Source organism: Embiotoca jacksoni, unplaced genomic scaffold (assembly GCF_022577435.1).
Source record: "Embiotoca jacksoni isolate LCO1_2020_lvr unplaced genomic scaffold, fEmbJac1.0.p SCAF_5, whole genome shotgun sequence".
In the NCBI taxonomy this organism is placed as follows: Eukaryota; Metazoa; Chordata; class Actinopteri; family Embiotocidae; genus Embiotoca; species Embiotoca jacksoni.
The window spans coordinates 2,626,478-2,640,325 of NW_027185403.1; the positions used below are offsets into that span (position 1 = coordinate 2,626,478).

Consider the following 13,848-nt stretch of genomic DNA (forward strand, 5'->3'; position numbering starts at 1 on the left):
AATTCATTTTGACAGGTTGTATTTTGTGAGGAGGCTTTCGTGTGGTTCCAGAAATGAAGGTTTTTAACATGCAGATCGTGACTGAGTGCTGCTAAACTTTTAGTCTGAAAACAAATTAATTAAATGAATGAACAAGCTTTCTGGATTCAGTATAACTGAGCTGAGGAGCACATGAATTAATTCTGAACCTTTGTAGAACAAAGGATAGTAACTACAGTGTATTTAGCCGTTGACATAACAGTTATGTGTTAAAACATGATAATAAGTATTTGTCCTCATCAGTAAAAAGAATTTGGAGTGTATGAAGGATTAGAAAATAACTTGCGTTGGCTGTGCTGTGGGTTCACGTAGCTGTAGCGCTTTCGAGTTAAATTTTATAGTATAGTCTTTTTAGTTTTGTAAATACTGCTACACGTTTTGTTCCCAAATAAGGCGTCAGTGCAGGTTCTGAAAATACAAAGTGTTTTTTTCAAGTCTGCATTATTACAGGAGTGTCAAAGTGCTTTCATCTTGTGTTTTATGGCACAAGGGCGGGAATAATTTATCCATTTCCAGCACTGAATTCTCCTTTTATTGAAAGCTAATGGGTTTGCAGCATAACTAAAGTATTTTAATTTTGGTTATCAAAGTAGTTCCAGGCATCAGTTAGTTTTGATCCGCTTGTTACGCCGCGGGTTGAAGCAGCATGTTCCTGCAGTGCTGGTGCTCAGCTTGTGGTTATGACTTTCTTCTTGTGGATTTACTCGAGTAGCTTTATTGGTGCTTGTGGGATTTTTTTTTTTTTTTTTCTTGTGTGGAGTAGAAGTACTGAATAAACAGAAAACATGGTCACAGGATCTCATCCAAAGTAGTTCAGTAAACCTTTGGCTCTGGTCTGGTGTACACGGAGTCTCTAATAAACACTTTACCAACATCTCAGATGGACAAAATTTTGTAACATACCTTCGGTAATAAAACGTATGAAGGTCAGTAGACTGCGGTCAGTTTACAAGGCTGAATCTTGTTTTGAAATAAATCTGTCAGCCTCAAAGCCTAAACCAAACATAACCTTCATCACACACAGTAAAAAAAAACAAAAAAAAAACATGTATAAATAGAAAACTCGGTTACGTAAATTAATCTGATGTGTTTTTGTGTGTGTCCTCAGGATAATCCAGCGAACCATCAGGGCTGCAGTGGAGCAGCACTTCTTTGATCTGAAAACCTCCATCGACCAAGACCTCAGCAACTATGACAGCCAGGGGTGAGAGCGTGACACCACTAACGCAAGCATGAGGCCCGGTGTGTTTCACACCTGTAGGAAAAACGTTGTAGTCGAAACCTGACGGTAGAAACACACATCACGCAGATTCTCCGGTGGTTGAAAGTGGCATCGGATGACTTTAAAGCAACATATTTGACATGTTGAACATCATGTGCGACAGAAACAAGGCCAACCGGGCGGTTCAGGTTACCGGTAAACACGCCGAACGCAGCGATGCCGATAAGCAAACGGTGCGTGTCTGAGGGCAGCAGCTGTTCAGAGGTCACACCCCGTTAAGACAAAACAAGATGTCAAGTCGGAAGTGTGGGTTACACACACACACCGTAAAGATGTTACATACCAACATAGACAGGTTTAGGCTACCATGCAAGGCAGCCACATTAATTCAGTGTCGAGTTATTTGATTTCAAATAAAAAGGTGCTTTCATTCTTTTGTTAACATTTCTCTTGTTTTTGTTTTTTTTCCAGGGTGAGCCCCAGTGAGCCTGCAGACCGGGGTTGCCATGGAGACGAGGAGCAACAAACTGACCCTGAGGACAGTCCCTGCCACACTGAAGGGGAGACCCCACTCATACAGACCGAGCAGCACATACAGCAAAGTCAGAAAGACAAGCAGGTCAGTGGGAGACATACACACACACACACACACAGAGTAAACACATGATATCAAGGCTTTAGTCAACAACCTGTTTAGACATTAGACAAACACACACATGCAAAAATTGCACAGAATCATTCATTAAGTTTAACATGAGTGTCACACTGGTTAAAAAAAAACAAAAAAAAAACAGGATCTCCCGTCCGCACACAAACTGAAAATGAAATCAGAGGATGGAGATTTCCCTCCAAAAAAAGACCAACACAAAATACCCAGATCCAGACCAGCTGCTGTGTGGGCTCGCAGCATATTTCCCACAGCGAACCTCCTTCCTGTCTCAGTGTGTCGGTTCATTCCGAGGCTGAATGTTTGATTTTATCAGCACAGTCCATCTTTGTTCTGCTTCTGTCGCTGGAATTCTACCGAGGCGGCGAGAGAGCGAGAGACAACCACCGGCCTGTCTCACAAAACACACACACACACAGAGACTCAGACGCACACGGATTACCGAAAACACACAGGCGGCGTTTTGTTCTTATCAACATATCGTCATAATTGAATCACATAAGGCCGTTGTGGACTCAAAAAGAAGTGCTGTTTGGTGGGAAAGAGGTGAAAAGCTTCTTTCTGAGGTTTAGGCCGAGAACTTTTCACACCTTCTCTACGTCAGAGGTAAATACACAGATAGACAAATCCCTGAGTCCACATTCTTCACATTTGGGTAAAAAAAAAACATATTTTTGGATCACAGTGATGCCTCGTGTTAGACAGAGATCTTAGCCACCTGTACATGCGCTTGGTCTTTGTAATTTTCAAGTCAATCATCCATTATTTATAGGTGGTCATGCTTTCAGGGTGCGTCTCACCTTTGTAGTAAGGTTTGTCTCTTCCTCTCGTTTGCATTGTGGCTCGGAAAGTTTCTTTGTCAAGTAGGCTCCGAAAGGTCTCTTGTTTTCTGTCTTATTTGCAAGTGATTGCTTTTGTTTTACTTTCCGCATCTAATTGACGACTCCCCTGTCCTATGGTTATATTACCATATGAATACAGATACAAAGGGAATGGGAGTGACTGTCAATTGTTTGTCAACTGAGGAGGAGGAGGAAGAGGAGGAGGAGGAGGAGGAGTGACATAGACACCTCTCTTTGAGGATGGCATGTATTTGAGGATGGCATGTATTTGCTCCTTCTTGCAAGAGTAAATGTCCGATTTGTTTGATTTTGAACCAAGCCTCTTGAGTAATTTTTCCAACAGGAAATTAATTGCCCTCAATGTTGATTTCCCCCTTGAGAATCGGAGGCTCTCATCTTTTAGTGTCCAGATGGAGAGGTGAGCAGCAGACAACATGGTGGACATCGACATCACCATTAGTTTGAGGCCTAATATCTCATAAATGATGGGATGATTATTACACCAGGAGAAAACTAATATTAAGGAGTGTCTTTAGCAAATGACACTATAATGACTTGTAGATAAAATGTATTGACTATGTATTTCATGAGAGAAGTTGAATGGGGGAACCAACCCTTGGTGGCCCTTCGGTGATACCGAGTCAAAGGCGCTACCGCATCGGCCTCATTTTTCAGACCCTGAATCTATGTCCACTTTTATATACAGTCTATGGTCCAGCCTCAAGAGGCCATTTGAGGAACTGCAGTTTTTAACTTTAATTTTACACTCTGATGGCCGCAGCTTCTCTGTAGTAGTCTGTGGGACGCCACATTTCAGTATCTATTTATACTGGATTTCTACCGTTTAGCAGCCTGATACCCAAGAGGAAGTGAAATAAATAGGGATGCAGCTGTTTATGTCACGCTCCCATTTGAACTCAGTTTCTTTTTTTGCCCATTCATGTCTCTTGCGTTGCTCTGCCAGTTTTGTTTAAACGTCCGAGCTGTTTTCATTAAACACATTCATGTTAAATTCCTGCTGTCGCCTTCTCCCAGAATTCCCTGGACTCTGTCACCATCCTGGAGGAGAGCTCGGGGATGGACCTGGACGCAGAGGCCGTCAGAGATGCTGAGAACAACTTTAACACTGCCAGGTGAGCTCTTTAATCCTCCAACTCTGGTTTCAGCCGTTAAAACATCAGCAGCCTCACGGAGTTCAGTTTCAACACAAACAGAGCGACATTCTTCTTTTCGTAACGGGAGCGGATGATGTTCCTGTGACTGATCATTTGACACTCGACGTTTACAAATCACTTCGACACGCCGTCTCAGGCGGAGCTCATTTTTCGCCACATCTGAAGCGCGTCTTTATCTCCCGTCTCTCTCTCTCTCTCGCACGACACGTGTTACGTCACGCTGGATTCTTATGTACTTCAACACGTGGCGCTGTAGCACACCTCTGCTTTATGGATGTTAAAATGCAGAGTCGGCGTCACTGAGGTTTCCGGTGTTTGATTGTAATAATGGTTCAGGCTGTTTCACACCGATTCAGTAAAAACAAGTTGCAGTTGCAGTTGAAACGGCAGCTTTGTCAGCAAATGTTTTCATTTTCATGTGGAAAGATTTTTAGCTGCGTGACTGTGGTGTGACTCCTCATCAGCTGTTTATTCAGAGCTTCCACAGGCGAGGTCTGACGCCGCCTTAATGTGGTTTCAGTGGTGTGACTGGTCAGCACATGGAAAAAAAGAGCACTTCTGTCAGAATAATCTACGCATCCATAACCGACATATTACTTCTTGATGTTGAAGCAAAACATACTTAAGCTGTAACGTCCACCTGAGACACGACTCGAGTAGTAGTTGTTTTGTTTTTCATTTTCTTTTGGGTAAAGGCTGCATCATTTTTCTGATATTTGTTTTCAGGCAGGACAATCAGCCCCTCGACACGATGGAGCAGACTGTCACCATAACCTGTGTAAGTAGCCGTGTGTGGAAATATATGACAGTCTCTCTGTTTTACCTCCCAAATGTTTTCTGTTAGGATTCCTCTGTTTCAAAGCAGCCTTTCAAATTCTAATTTAATTCAATCACAAATTTAGAAATGGGATTTTTTTTTTTTTTCAATCTGTTTGGCAGAATATTCCCTCTGTGCTTTGTTTTTTCCTTGTTTTGCTTCTTTCTAATTAATTTCTGTCTTTCTCGCCTTTTTTTTTTTTTTTTTTCCTACTTTCATCTTCAGTTATTTGTGTCTTATTTACTGTAATCGTCCTTCTCTGCGTCTCCTCCTCCAGGACTCGAGTTCGTGCCACTGTGATCAGAACGCCAACACCAGCGAGAACAACCGGAACCACCTGTCGCCATGCCAACCAAACTCCGGCCACAACCCCCACCTCCAACTTTTTCCTGACAACCAATGGGAAGGTACGTAGCCCTTTGTCTCGGGTATCCAGACGGGCTCGGTGCAGCCCAACTATTCAGAAAAAATTCTGAAGAGTGGCACGGAAGAAAAAGACCCATTCAGTAGTTTCATTTTATTTATTAAACTTATCAATTTACAAAATGCATTAAATCCCCAAAAATATTTTGGAAAGGTTGTAGTTATTTTCTCCCAGGATGACGCAATGATTACCGTCGTGTAATTACTGTTTTCTGTCAGACTTAATTGTTCTCTGTATGTTTAATCGAGAAAAATCCTCCCAAATTAAATATCTGAAATTTGAAATTCACTTTTCTCAAATTTTTAAATCTCTTATGATTTTATCAAACTTTTACGTGTTGCCTCCTTCATTTCTCCACGTTTCTGTTCCAGTGTGACTGATGAAAAACTTCAACATCATGTGTTTTGGATTTAAACACACACACACACACACACACACACACACACACACACACACACACACCTGTAATGAATGAATGAATGCTGGTGAGTGAAGTTGTTACGAACGATTGACCTCATCGCTCCTCTTCTCTGCTACTCTCCTCTTCCCTGTCCCTCCTCCTCCGTCCTCTTCCTCCTTCCACCCAAACAGCGTCACCCCCCTCCCATCTCCACCTCCCTCCCATCGACTTCTCATGTATGCACCTGCAAAGGGAAGGCCAAGGTACGTAGTTTTCACGTGTGCGCGCCCCTCCAGCGGTCTGCCGTCGCTCCTCTCGTCCCCCCCGTCTCACTGGATTTTGAAGGCGGTTGCTTGCTGGCGTGAACTCGGTGTCGGAAACTAACTCAAATATTCTCGCTTTTTAAAATGCGCTCGTGTGATGTTGGTCATGAATAAATTCCCGCATGTGTAACACTCTTTCCCTCCATCGGATTTTTAATGAGGCAGCCCGGCAGACTTGTTTTCTTCTCATCTTGACTGTTCCCTCCTGCTGCAGGCTCACCGGGCAGATTGATCAGGACGCCTTCCTCCTCTCTGGTTGCACTTTTCACTCTTCTTCTATCCGTCTCGTTATTGTCACGACCCTCCTCCTCCTCCTTTTTCTCCTTCAACTCCACTCGTTAGCGAAGTGCTGACACTCAGCAATACTGATACTGTGTGCTGCAGCTTTCTCACACGCGTGTTAGTAAAGTGATGTCATTTTCTCTCCCTCCGTTGCTGACCTCCTGAACTCCCTTTAACTCCTCTCTGTGTCCTCCCCTCGTCTCTGCAGACCCCGTCCCAGCTTTCAAATCCTGGCAGGACGACAGCGAGAGCGGCGAGGCGCAGCTCTCCCCGCTGGCCGGCCGCATGGTCCCTCTCCCCCCGCTGCTCCTCGAGGAGGAGGGCGAGGAGGAAGAGCGGGAGGGAGGGCAGGACGACTCCCCCTCTTCCTCCCGCTCCCACCCTCACCTCCTGGCACGGCGCTTCCTCGACTTCGGAGCGCACAGTTCCCAACGATTCCTCCAGCAGGACCTGGACGCCACCTCACCCACCAAAGCACAGAGGTACGACGAAGCCCGGACGTCCAGGTGTCGACTACTGTCTCACCTGCAGTCATTTCCTTTCGGCCCGAGTTAGAGCAGCGGTGTTTTTCTGGCATGACTTCATGCTTGCGTGTCCTCAGGCCGAGGCGAGCATCGTTTGGCTCCAAAGAGGCGATGAGAGGAGGGGATTCAGTGACCCACCAACTCACCAAGAAGCTCCAGCATCTGAAGAAGAAAATCAAGCAGTTTGAAGAGCAGTTCGAGAAGGAGAGGAACTACAAGGTGAAACTAGAAATGCGTCTCGTATTATCATACTGTTAGTGAGCAGAAAAATGAGTAAACTATTTTCTAGAAAGTAGCAGAATGGTTAAAAAAGTAAATCACTGATTGATTTTAAGTACATCTGTGTGTTGACATGCATGATTTTGAATAGTAATCACAGTCCAATCACTTATAGACCCTTTATTCAGGACCGTTTTAGGTTAGGTTAGGTTAGGTAGTTACTTTATTAATCCCCGAGGGGAATTTTTTTTCGCTACAGTAGCATACAGGAAGCAATAGATAATAATAGAATAATAGAAAAGCAATAAAATAGCCGTAAAAATATTAAATATAAAATGCACAGTATATACAGTACAGTATATATCTATATACATTATATACAAACAGTATATATATCTATATATATTATATACAATATAGTTTTTTCACTATTCATATAGTAATTTATCTGATGGAGGAGTTTATGATCTGATGCAGCAGCCTATACGATTTTCTGAAATTCTAAAACTACGTGTAATAATGAAAAGCCCAAAATATAAATGAATTGAAAGTATTTGAAAAAGTGCAGACTGCAGAGGACTTCGGTCTGTCAACAACAACATGTAGCTGAAAGGCAACAACACGTTTGATTCTGCTGCCAGTTCACAGCAGCTTTTACTGATAACGTTCGTTAGTGAGGCGTTTTTTAAAATGCCTATTAACAGCTTAGAAACAGCCTTTGCAATTTGAAGTAGCGCCAAGGTGACATTCAGTTTGATTCATGGCGGACTGACTCCACAGTCCCGAAGGCAGTCGCAAATCCCGATGATGTAATATTTTGCATATTTGAGGCTCGGCGTAAGTCTTTCGGATGTTTTGACCTTTTCTCTCCTCTGCGGTGTCTCTCTGCAGCCCTCTCACGGAGACAAGGCAGCTAACCCCAAAGTCCTCAAATGGATGACCGACCTGACGAAGATCCGCAGGCAGATTAAAGGTACAGCCACTCCCTTCTTTTTCCCTGCCAACGTCAATTTGTGTGTGTGTGTGTGTGTGTGCGCGTGTGTGTGTGTGTGTGTGCGCGTGTGCCCGTGTGTGTGTGTGTGTGTGTGTGCGTGTGTGTGTCGGGGTTAGAGTGCCTGCGCGCCATCCTGTTCCTCGCCGGACAGTTTGACCCTCCCCACTCCTAACCTCTGACTTTTGTAGCAACATCGCATGTGTGCTGCTCTAACAAACATCAGCAGACATGCACATGTTCGGGGTTGACGTGGCTCTCACATGCGTGGCTCCCACCCTCCAGTGTGCTGGCGCGTCCTTGTGAACCCACATTCATTGCCTGCAGAGTCCCTTCAGTGAGGTGAAGCGCTGGCAAATACTGACATTTATGCACAAACAGATGGCAGAATTTGTGGTTTTCGGAAACTAGTTTGTTGACGAACCAGTTTTCATTGCCAGTAGACAAATCCCAAACACATTTTAAGATGTAAAAATCTGACGTCATCAGAATCGAAATCCTCCTCCCCTTTGCATCGTTTCACCTTACTGAACAAACCCCAGGACGCTCGTCCAGCTTCCCTCTGAGAGGGGACAGCAGCTCAGTGGCCCAAACATTTCTCACTGTTTCAAAAATCAAAACTGAAAAAGAATAACGCGAGCACCCGCTCTCCACTTTCCTCCTTCCTCCTCCTATCGCCCAACGACCGATTGATTGATTGATTGACTGATCGGCCAACCAGGACGCCAGCACCACCTTTTACCCAGAAGCACGCTGAGGCACCAGGCTTTGCTCCATTCATACAGACGCCACCATGCTCCCTCCTCCCCTTCCTCCTCCTCCTCCTCTATCTGCTCACCTCCCCATCACACACTCACCCCCCCGCTCCACCCCTACTCAGGCCTACTCAGCTCTAGACCGTTTCTCCTCAGTAAGTACAAACCCCTCAGTAAGTAGACATCACAAACACTACTGACAGTTGCGATGAGGCGGCTTTGTGAAGAGCATCTTGCTTCCTTGTTTTGGTGTGTTTCCTGTTGAATCAGCATGTTGGCACGGGATTTTAAATGGAGAGACGCCTTTTACCAGTTTGGAGCAGTGTGAGAGCCGTAGGGTTTGGATTTAGAAACAACGTAACTTGTAAGGTGTTTATTGATGAAATGTTTACTCATTAAACGATACGTAAAGAAAATACAGCTAATAAATGGATATAAATACGTTTACGTACCAAATATTGAACTTAAGTTGAACAATAATTTTGTGGTGAAGTCAAAAAGTTCAGAGACTTTTGTGCAGGAAAGTGATGCACACAGAGCAGGAGGAAGCTACAAGCTTTGTTAGTAAGTATTCCAAGTTACATCAGCATCCGAGTGACATGTGACCACTGGTACGTATAGACCTGAAACTTGAACGGAGAAAACATAAAGGTTTGTGTCCGGTGTTTGGGGAACAGAAAGACGTGGCGGTGAGCTGAGTAGAGGTCGTGGGAAGCAGCGATTTTATTCTCGTGAGCGAGAAACTTGTGTGTTTTGAACGTGCTGAGCGGGCGTGTTGCCATGTAGGAGAACCAAAGTGCCGCCGCGCCGCAGTTCAGGTCGTTTGCGCCGAATGTTTTCCCCCAGAACGTCACGGTTGAACTCCGCGTTGACAGTCTGTCCCCGCCGGGGGAGGGGTGGGGAGGGTGGGGGGGGGGGGTTAATTCATGGTGCACAACCCCGCGAATGTCAAAAGAAAACCCACCGGCTCGTCCCTGACCCGACGCACCTTCTTTGGTTTTGGACAAACGCTGTGCTGCTTTCTTTTCATGTGGACCAGGGACAGTCTCTGAACTTTTTGACCGTAAACAACAGAGTGACGGTGTGATTTCCACGTAACGCAGCGCCGGACCTCATCTAGAGCTGCTACGATATTCAGGGGGCAGCAGCACAATGTTTTACAGCTTATCGCCATCCGATTGCCCCTCGGTCTTCTTTATTTAACTGATTTCACAGTCATAGACACTCATAAAGATATTCGGAAGGATTTTTTTTTTTTTTTTTCTCTCTCTCTCTTCGTATTTGGGTTTTTACTTGGTGTGGTGTTGTGTTTTCGTTCAGGGTGTGTTGTCCCAGCATGTTCTTCTCTCTTTGTGATGGCTCACTTCACCCATCGATGTTGTCTGATAAACTCCTGCATGTCCGACTGTCCAGTGAAAGATGTTTGACGCGTGTTCTTCTCTCTGTTCTCATCCTGGTTTCCTTCCTTCACACTTCACCCGCTCCACCCTCCACGTTTTACGTTGTTTTTTTTTTTGTTGTTGTTTTTTTTTTCCCCCCGTCGTCTCCCCCTTCGCTTTACTTCCCTCCTCCTCATCGACGTGTTCCTCCTTCCTCAGATGCCAAACATCGTGCAGAGAGCGAGCTCGGCCCTCAAACTCGTCCCCGGAGCAACACGTTGCCCAAAAGCTTCGGCTCCACGCTGGATCAAAGTTTTTACGACGCGGCGGGCGAGGTCAAGGGTCCCCATCCCACCAGGGAGGAAACGCTGGAGCTGATCCAGCGAAAGGTCAAAGGGAAGAGGCAGGAAGACGGCTGGCCTGAAGACATCAAGGTGAGGAGCAGATAAAAGTGTGATTACTCAGGAACACCGTGAGAGAACCGCTTCAAATTTGACCTGATTTAGATGTCGGGGGATGGTGGGGGGGCAAAGGTCAACTTTACTGACAGCAGGAGAGATTGTGATGCAGACAATTATTATTTTTTACATTTTTTTTTTTCAACCGTTACAAATTCATGGATTTAGTCCCAATTCTACAAAAACGCTCCCAACAGAAATGAACTGTGTCTTTCTGTCCGTAGAAGATGACCAAGGAGCAGTTGTCCTGTGAGAAGACGGTCCTCCAGAAGAATCTCCTGTACTACGAAGGCCTGCACGGTCGACCGGTGAGCTCACCGACATCCTGCGCAGATTTAATTTGCTCGGTGCAGCTGCCGGGAAGAGAGACGCGTCCAGAGGCCGTTATGCGGTCAGGCTGATTATGGAGATGCTCACGTTCAGTCTCGTCCTCGTCGGTCGCTTTAGTAATGACGCTGCGCTCCACGGTGGAAGTAGCTGGCAACAAACCAAATTGGCAGCGCAGGTTGTTGTTGTTTTTTTTTAAGACAATGAGACGGCGTCAGAGACGGAAGGAGGCCGCCTGCGCCGCTTTATTTCACGCGCACGTCGCCACCGGCGTCAGTGAGGAAAAACTGAAATCCGATCAGAGCAGTCGGACCTAAATAGATTTACAAAGAGGCTGTCCGAAGTGTACTTCAAACCAAAAATGGTATCTCGTGATGTCTGGCTGTTAAGATTTTGCTGCATGTGATCAGATTGGATCTGCTCATAAATCAGATTCTGACTGACGTTCTGCACATTTCCAGACTTTTTTCAAACGCGTTGTGTCTCGCCGTCTTCCAGGTGACCAGAGAGGAGCGTCTGGTCGTGAAGCCTCTCTACGATCGCTACAGACTCGTCAAACAAATGCTCACCCGAGTCAGCATCACACCCATCACGGTGAGAACGAGCAGCACTTTCCTCTGAAACTTAACGGCACTTAAGTCGACGGATGAATAGATGACAGAAGAGTGAATAAAATGCGCTGACCTCCTTCCTCTCCTCCTCTCTCTCAGGTATCCCCTTCTAGCAAGAGGCGGAGTCAAACCCTCCAGCCAATCATCGAGGGGGAAACTGCTCATTTTTGGGAGGAGATCAAAGAAGAGGAGGAGGACGAGCGGAAAGCCGGGGGAGGAGGGGGAGGAGGAGGAGGAGGAGGAGGAGGCGGCGGCGAGGAGGAGGAGGAGGAGGAGGAGAGGGAGGAGGAGAGGGATGACGAGGAAGAAGAAGAGGAGGAGGAGGGCGAGAGCAGCGGAGGAGAGATGCAGAGCTCCGAGGTCATCATGGCCGTCGACCTCATGACCTCGACCGACGGACAAATGAGGAGCCAGAACCAACCGGACGGGCAGAGCGACTGTCCAATGAGAGACAAGACGGAGGAGGGGTCGGGGAGGCTGGCGCTGGACCTGCGGCTATCCAGCTCCAACGCCTCGTCCATGTAAGAACACACACACACACACACACACACACACACACACACACACACACACACACACACACTACAGGACGTTTGTAGATTAATTTTAAGGCCTTAAATCCATCTTTCGAATTTCTTAAAAAGGTTACGTGCAGCAAAAGTGATGCTCTCTCACCGTCTAAAAATCCCTTGAGGCCTCCGAACTGAGCCAAAGAATTCTCACAAGGAGTCTCGGCTTTGGAGAGATTTAGAAAACTTGTCAGGAACTCTGGAGTGAAGGTGTGGTTGACCCTGTTGCTGGATATGCTGTGTCCCTTTAAAAGATGTGATTGGTTGAGGAGAAAACGCACTCCGCGTTAAACGGCACACGATGGACAGCGACATCCGGTGGAGGAAAAGTTGAACTGCGTTCAAATGTTTTGTGAATAACTTCACGAGGATCTACTGGTAACTTTTAAGGGGAAATTGTCCTCGAAAAACGTCGTAATTGTCAGAATTTTCTTCAAATTTCCGTCACTCGAAGTAACTTTTGGAGGCAGGAGTCTTTATGAATACATCCCAAAGTATTAAAAATGCTCCAATTACCTCTGGCTGAAGAAATAAATGGGAACTATTTAACATTTAACAATATTAATTTATGGATTAACTGTGGCAGAAATTTGAATTTGCTGTAAATATAATTGTATTGATGACATTTTTACAGGTGTTTTCAGTTCCAGTGTCTCTCCGAGTCTTTCAGTTTATGCAAATTGAAAAATCATAACATTTCCAAGACGTTACTTCATTACGACGAACACTGATGACATTTTACACAACAAATGATTAATTAGAAGAATAACTGTCAGAATAAATAATAATGAAAATAATCAGCTGCCGTAAATCCACCTCATCATTTAGCAAATTTGACATCGTTCGACATTTACCGCAGACATTTTTTTAATTTTCACTTTTCTAACAGGCAGCGTAGATAAATAAATGGGGATGTAATTAGTGCTGAAAACTCAACAAAGACAGAATGACAGAAAGAAATAATTAAAATGGAAGACCTCACATTTACTGTGATAAATTCTCTCTTGTTTGGTGTGAGCTATTTTTTTTTGGGGGGGGGGGGGGGGGGGGCCGTAGTAATTAACATGAACTCCAGGGAGGGAAAGAATCGCTCGTTTCTCCCAGTTTGCTGAGTGTGCAGAGACGAGCGGGAATAACGTACAACAAAGAAAAACACTGGTTTCAGCTGCTGAGTGCAACACACACACACACACACACACACACACACACACACACACACACACACACACACACACACCTAACATCTCTAATCAGCTCAGGTTCGTACATCCAGGTCTCTTACTCGGACATGGTCCTGATAGCTGATCCCTCACGATACCACAGTTCACTTCCTGCTCGCTCTGAACTCAAGTCTTCATTTCTGGGTCATCAGTTCCTGTTTAAAAAAAAACAAAAATTAAAAAAACCCAACGTGTAATTATTACGCTCAAAATTCAAGTGATTTAACAGTCCGGTCTCGCGGTGGTATCGTGGCAGCGCGTGTAACCAGCGTCCCTCACGTTTCCCATCGTCCTTCAGGCCAGAGCTGCTGGAACAGCTGTGGAAGGCCCGGGCCGAGAAGAAGAAGCTGAGGAAGACCATCCGAGAGTTTGAGGAAGATTTCTACCAGCATAATGGAAGGTAGGTGGAAAGGAGACACGCACACACACACACACACACACACACACACACACACACACACACAATAAAAACGCAAACGAGACGTCTCCTGTCGGATGAGGTGATCGACTTAAAATGCTGCTTGGATTTCAGACGCATGTTAAACTTGTGATGTCTCTCTCTCTCTCTCTCTCTCTCTCTCTCTCTCCCTCTCCTCCCTCTCTC

The 13,848-nt window shown here is 45.4% G+C and overlaps 1 protein-coding gene across 5 annotated transcripts in view; it reads left to right on the forward strand.

Annotated features, from left to right (window-relative positions):
- The window catches only part of fam13b (family with sequence similarity 13 member B), a 69,871-nt gene extending 56,167 nt beyond the window's left edge, over positions 1–13,704 (forward strand). For 3 of the 5 annotated variants that reach the window (XM_069171361.1, XM_069171363.1, XM_069171362.1), the window contains 15 exons: positions 1,148–1,243; positions 1,733–1,880; positions 3,806–3,903; positions 4,672–4,723; positions 5,040–5,169; positions 5,778–5,849; positions 6,400–6,673; positions 6,793–6,934; positions 7,826–7,907; positions 8,647–8,835; positions 10,279–10,493; positions 10,742–10,825; positions 11,343–11,438; positions 11,555–11,976; positions 13,543–13,704. In XM_069171361.1, coding sequence (XP_069027462.1) covers positions 1,148–1,243; positions 1,733–1,880; positions 3,806–3,903; positions 4,672–4,723; positions 5,040–5,169; positions 5,778–5,849; positions 6,400–6,673; positions 6,793–6,934; positions 7,826–7,907; positions 8,647–8,835; positions 10,279–10,493; positions 10,742–10,825; positions 11,343–11,438; positions 11,555–11,976; positions 13,543–13,648 — 2,206 coding nt within the window. In that variant the 3' untranslated portion in view covers positions 13,649–13,704. The remainder of the gene's footprint in view (positions 1–1,147; positions 1,244–1,732; positions 1,881–3,805; positions 3,904–4,671; positions 4,724–5,039; positions 5,170–5,777; positions 5,850–6,399; positions 6,674–6,792; positions 6,935–7,825; positions 7,908–8,646; positions 8,836–10,278; positions 10,494–10,741; positions 10,826–11,342; positions 11,439–11,554; positions 11,977–13,542) is intronic. The other 2 variants (XM_069171365.1, XM_069171364.1) reach the window with 2 other exon arrangements.
- Positions 13,705–13,848: the final 144 nt, after the last annotated feature.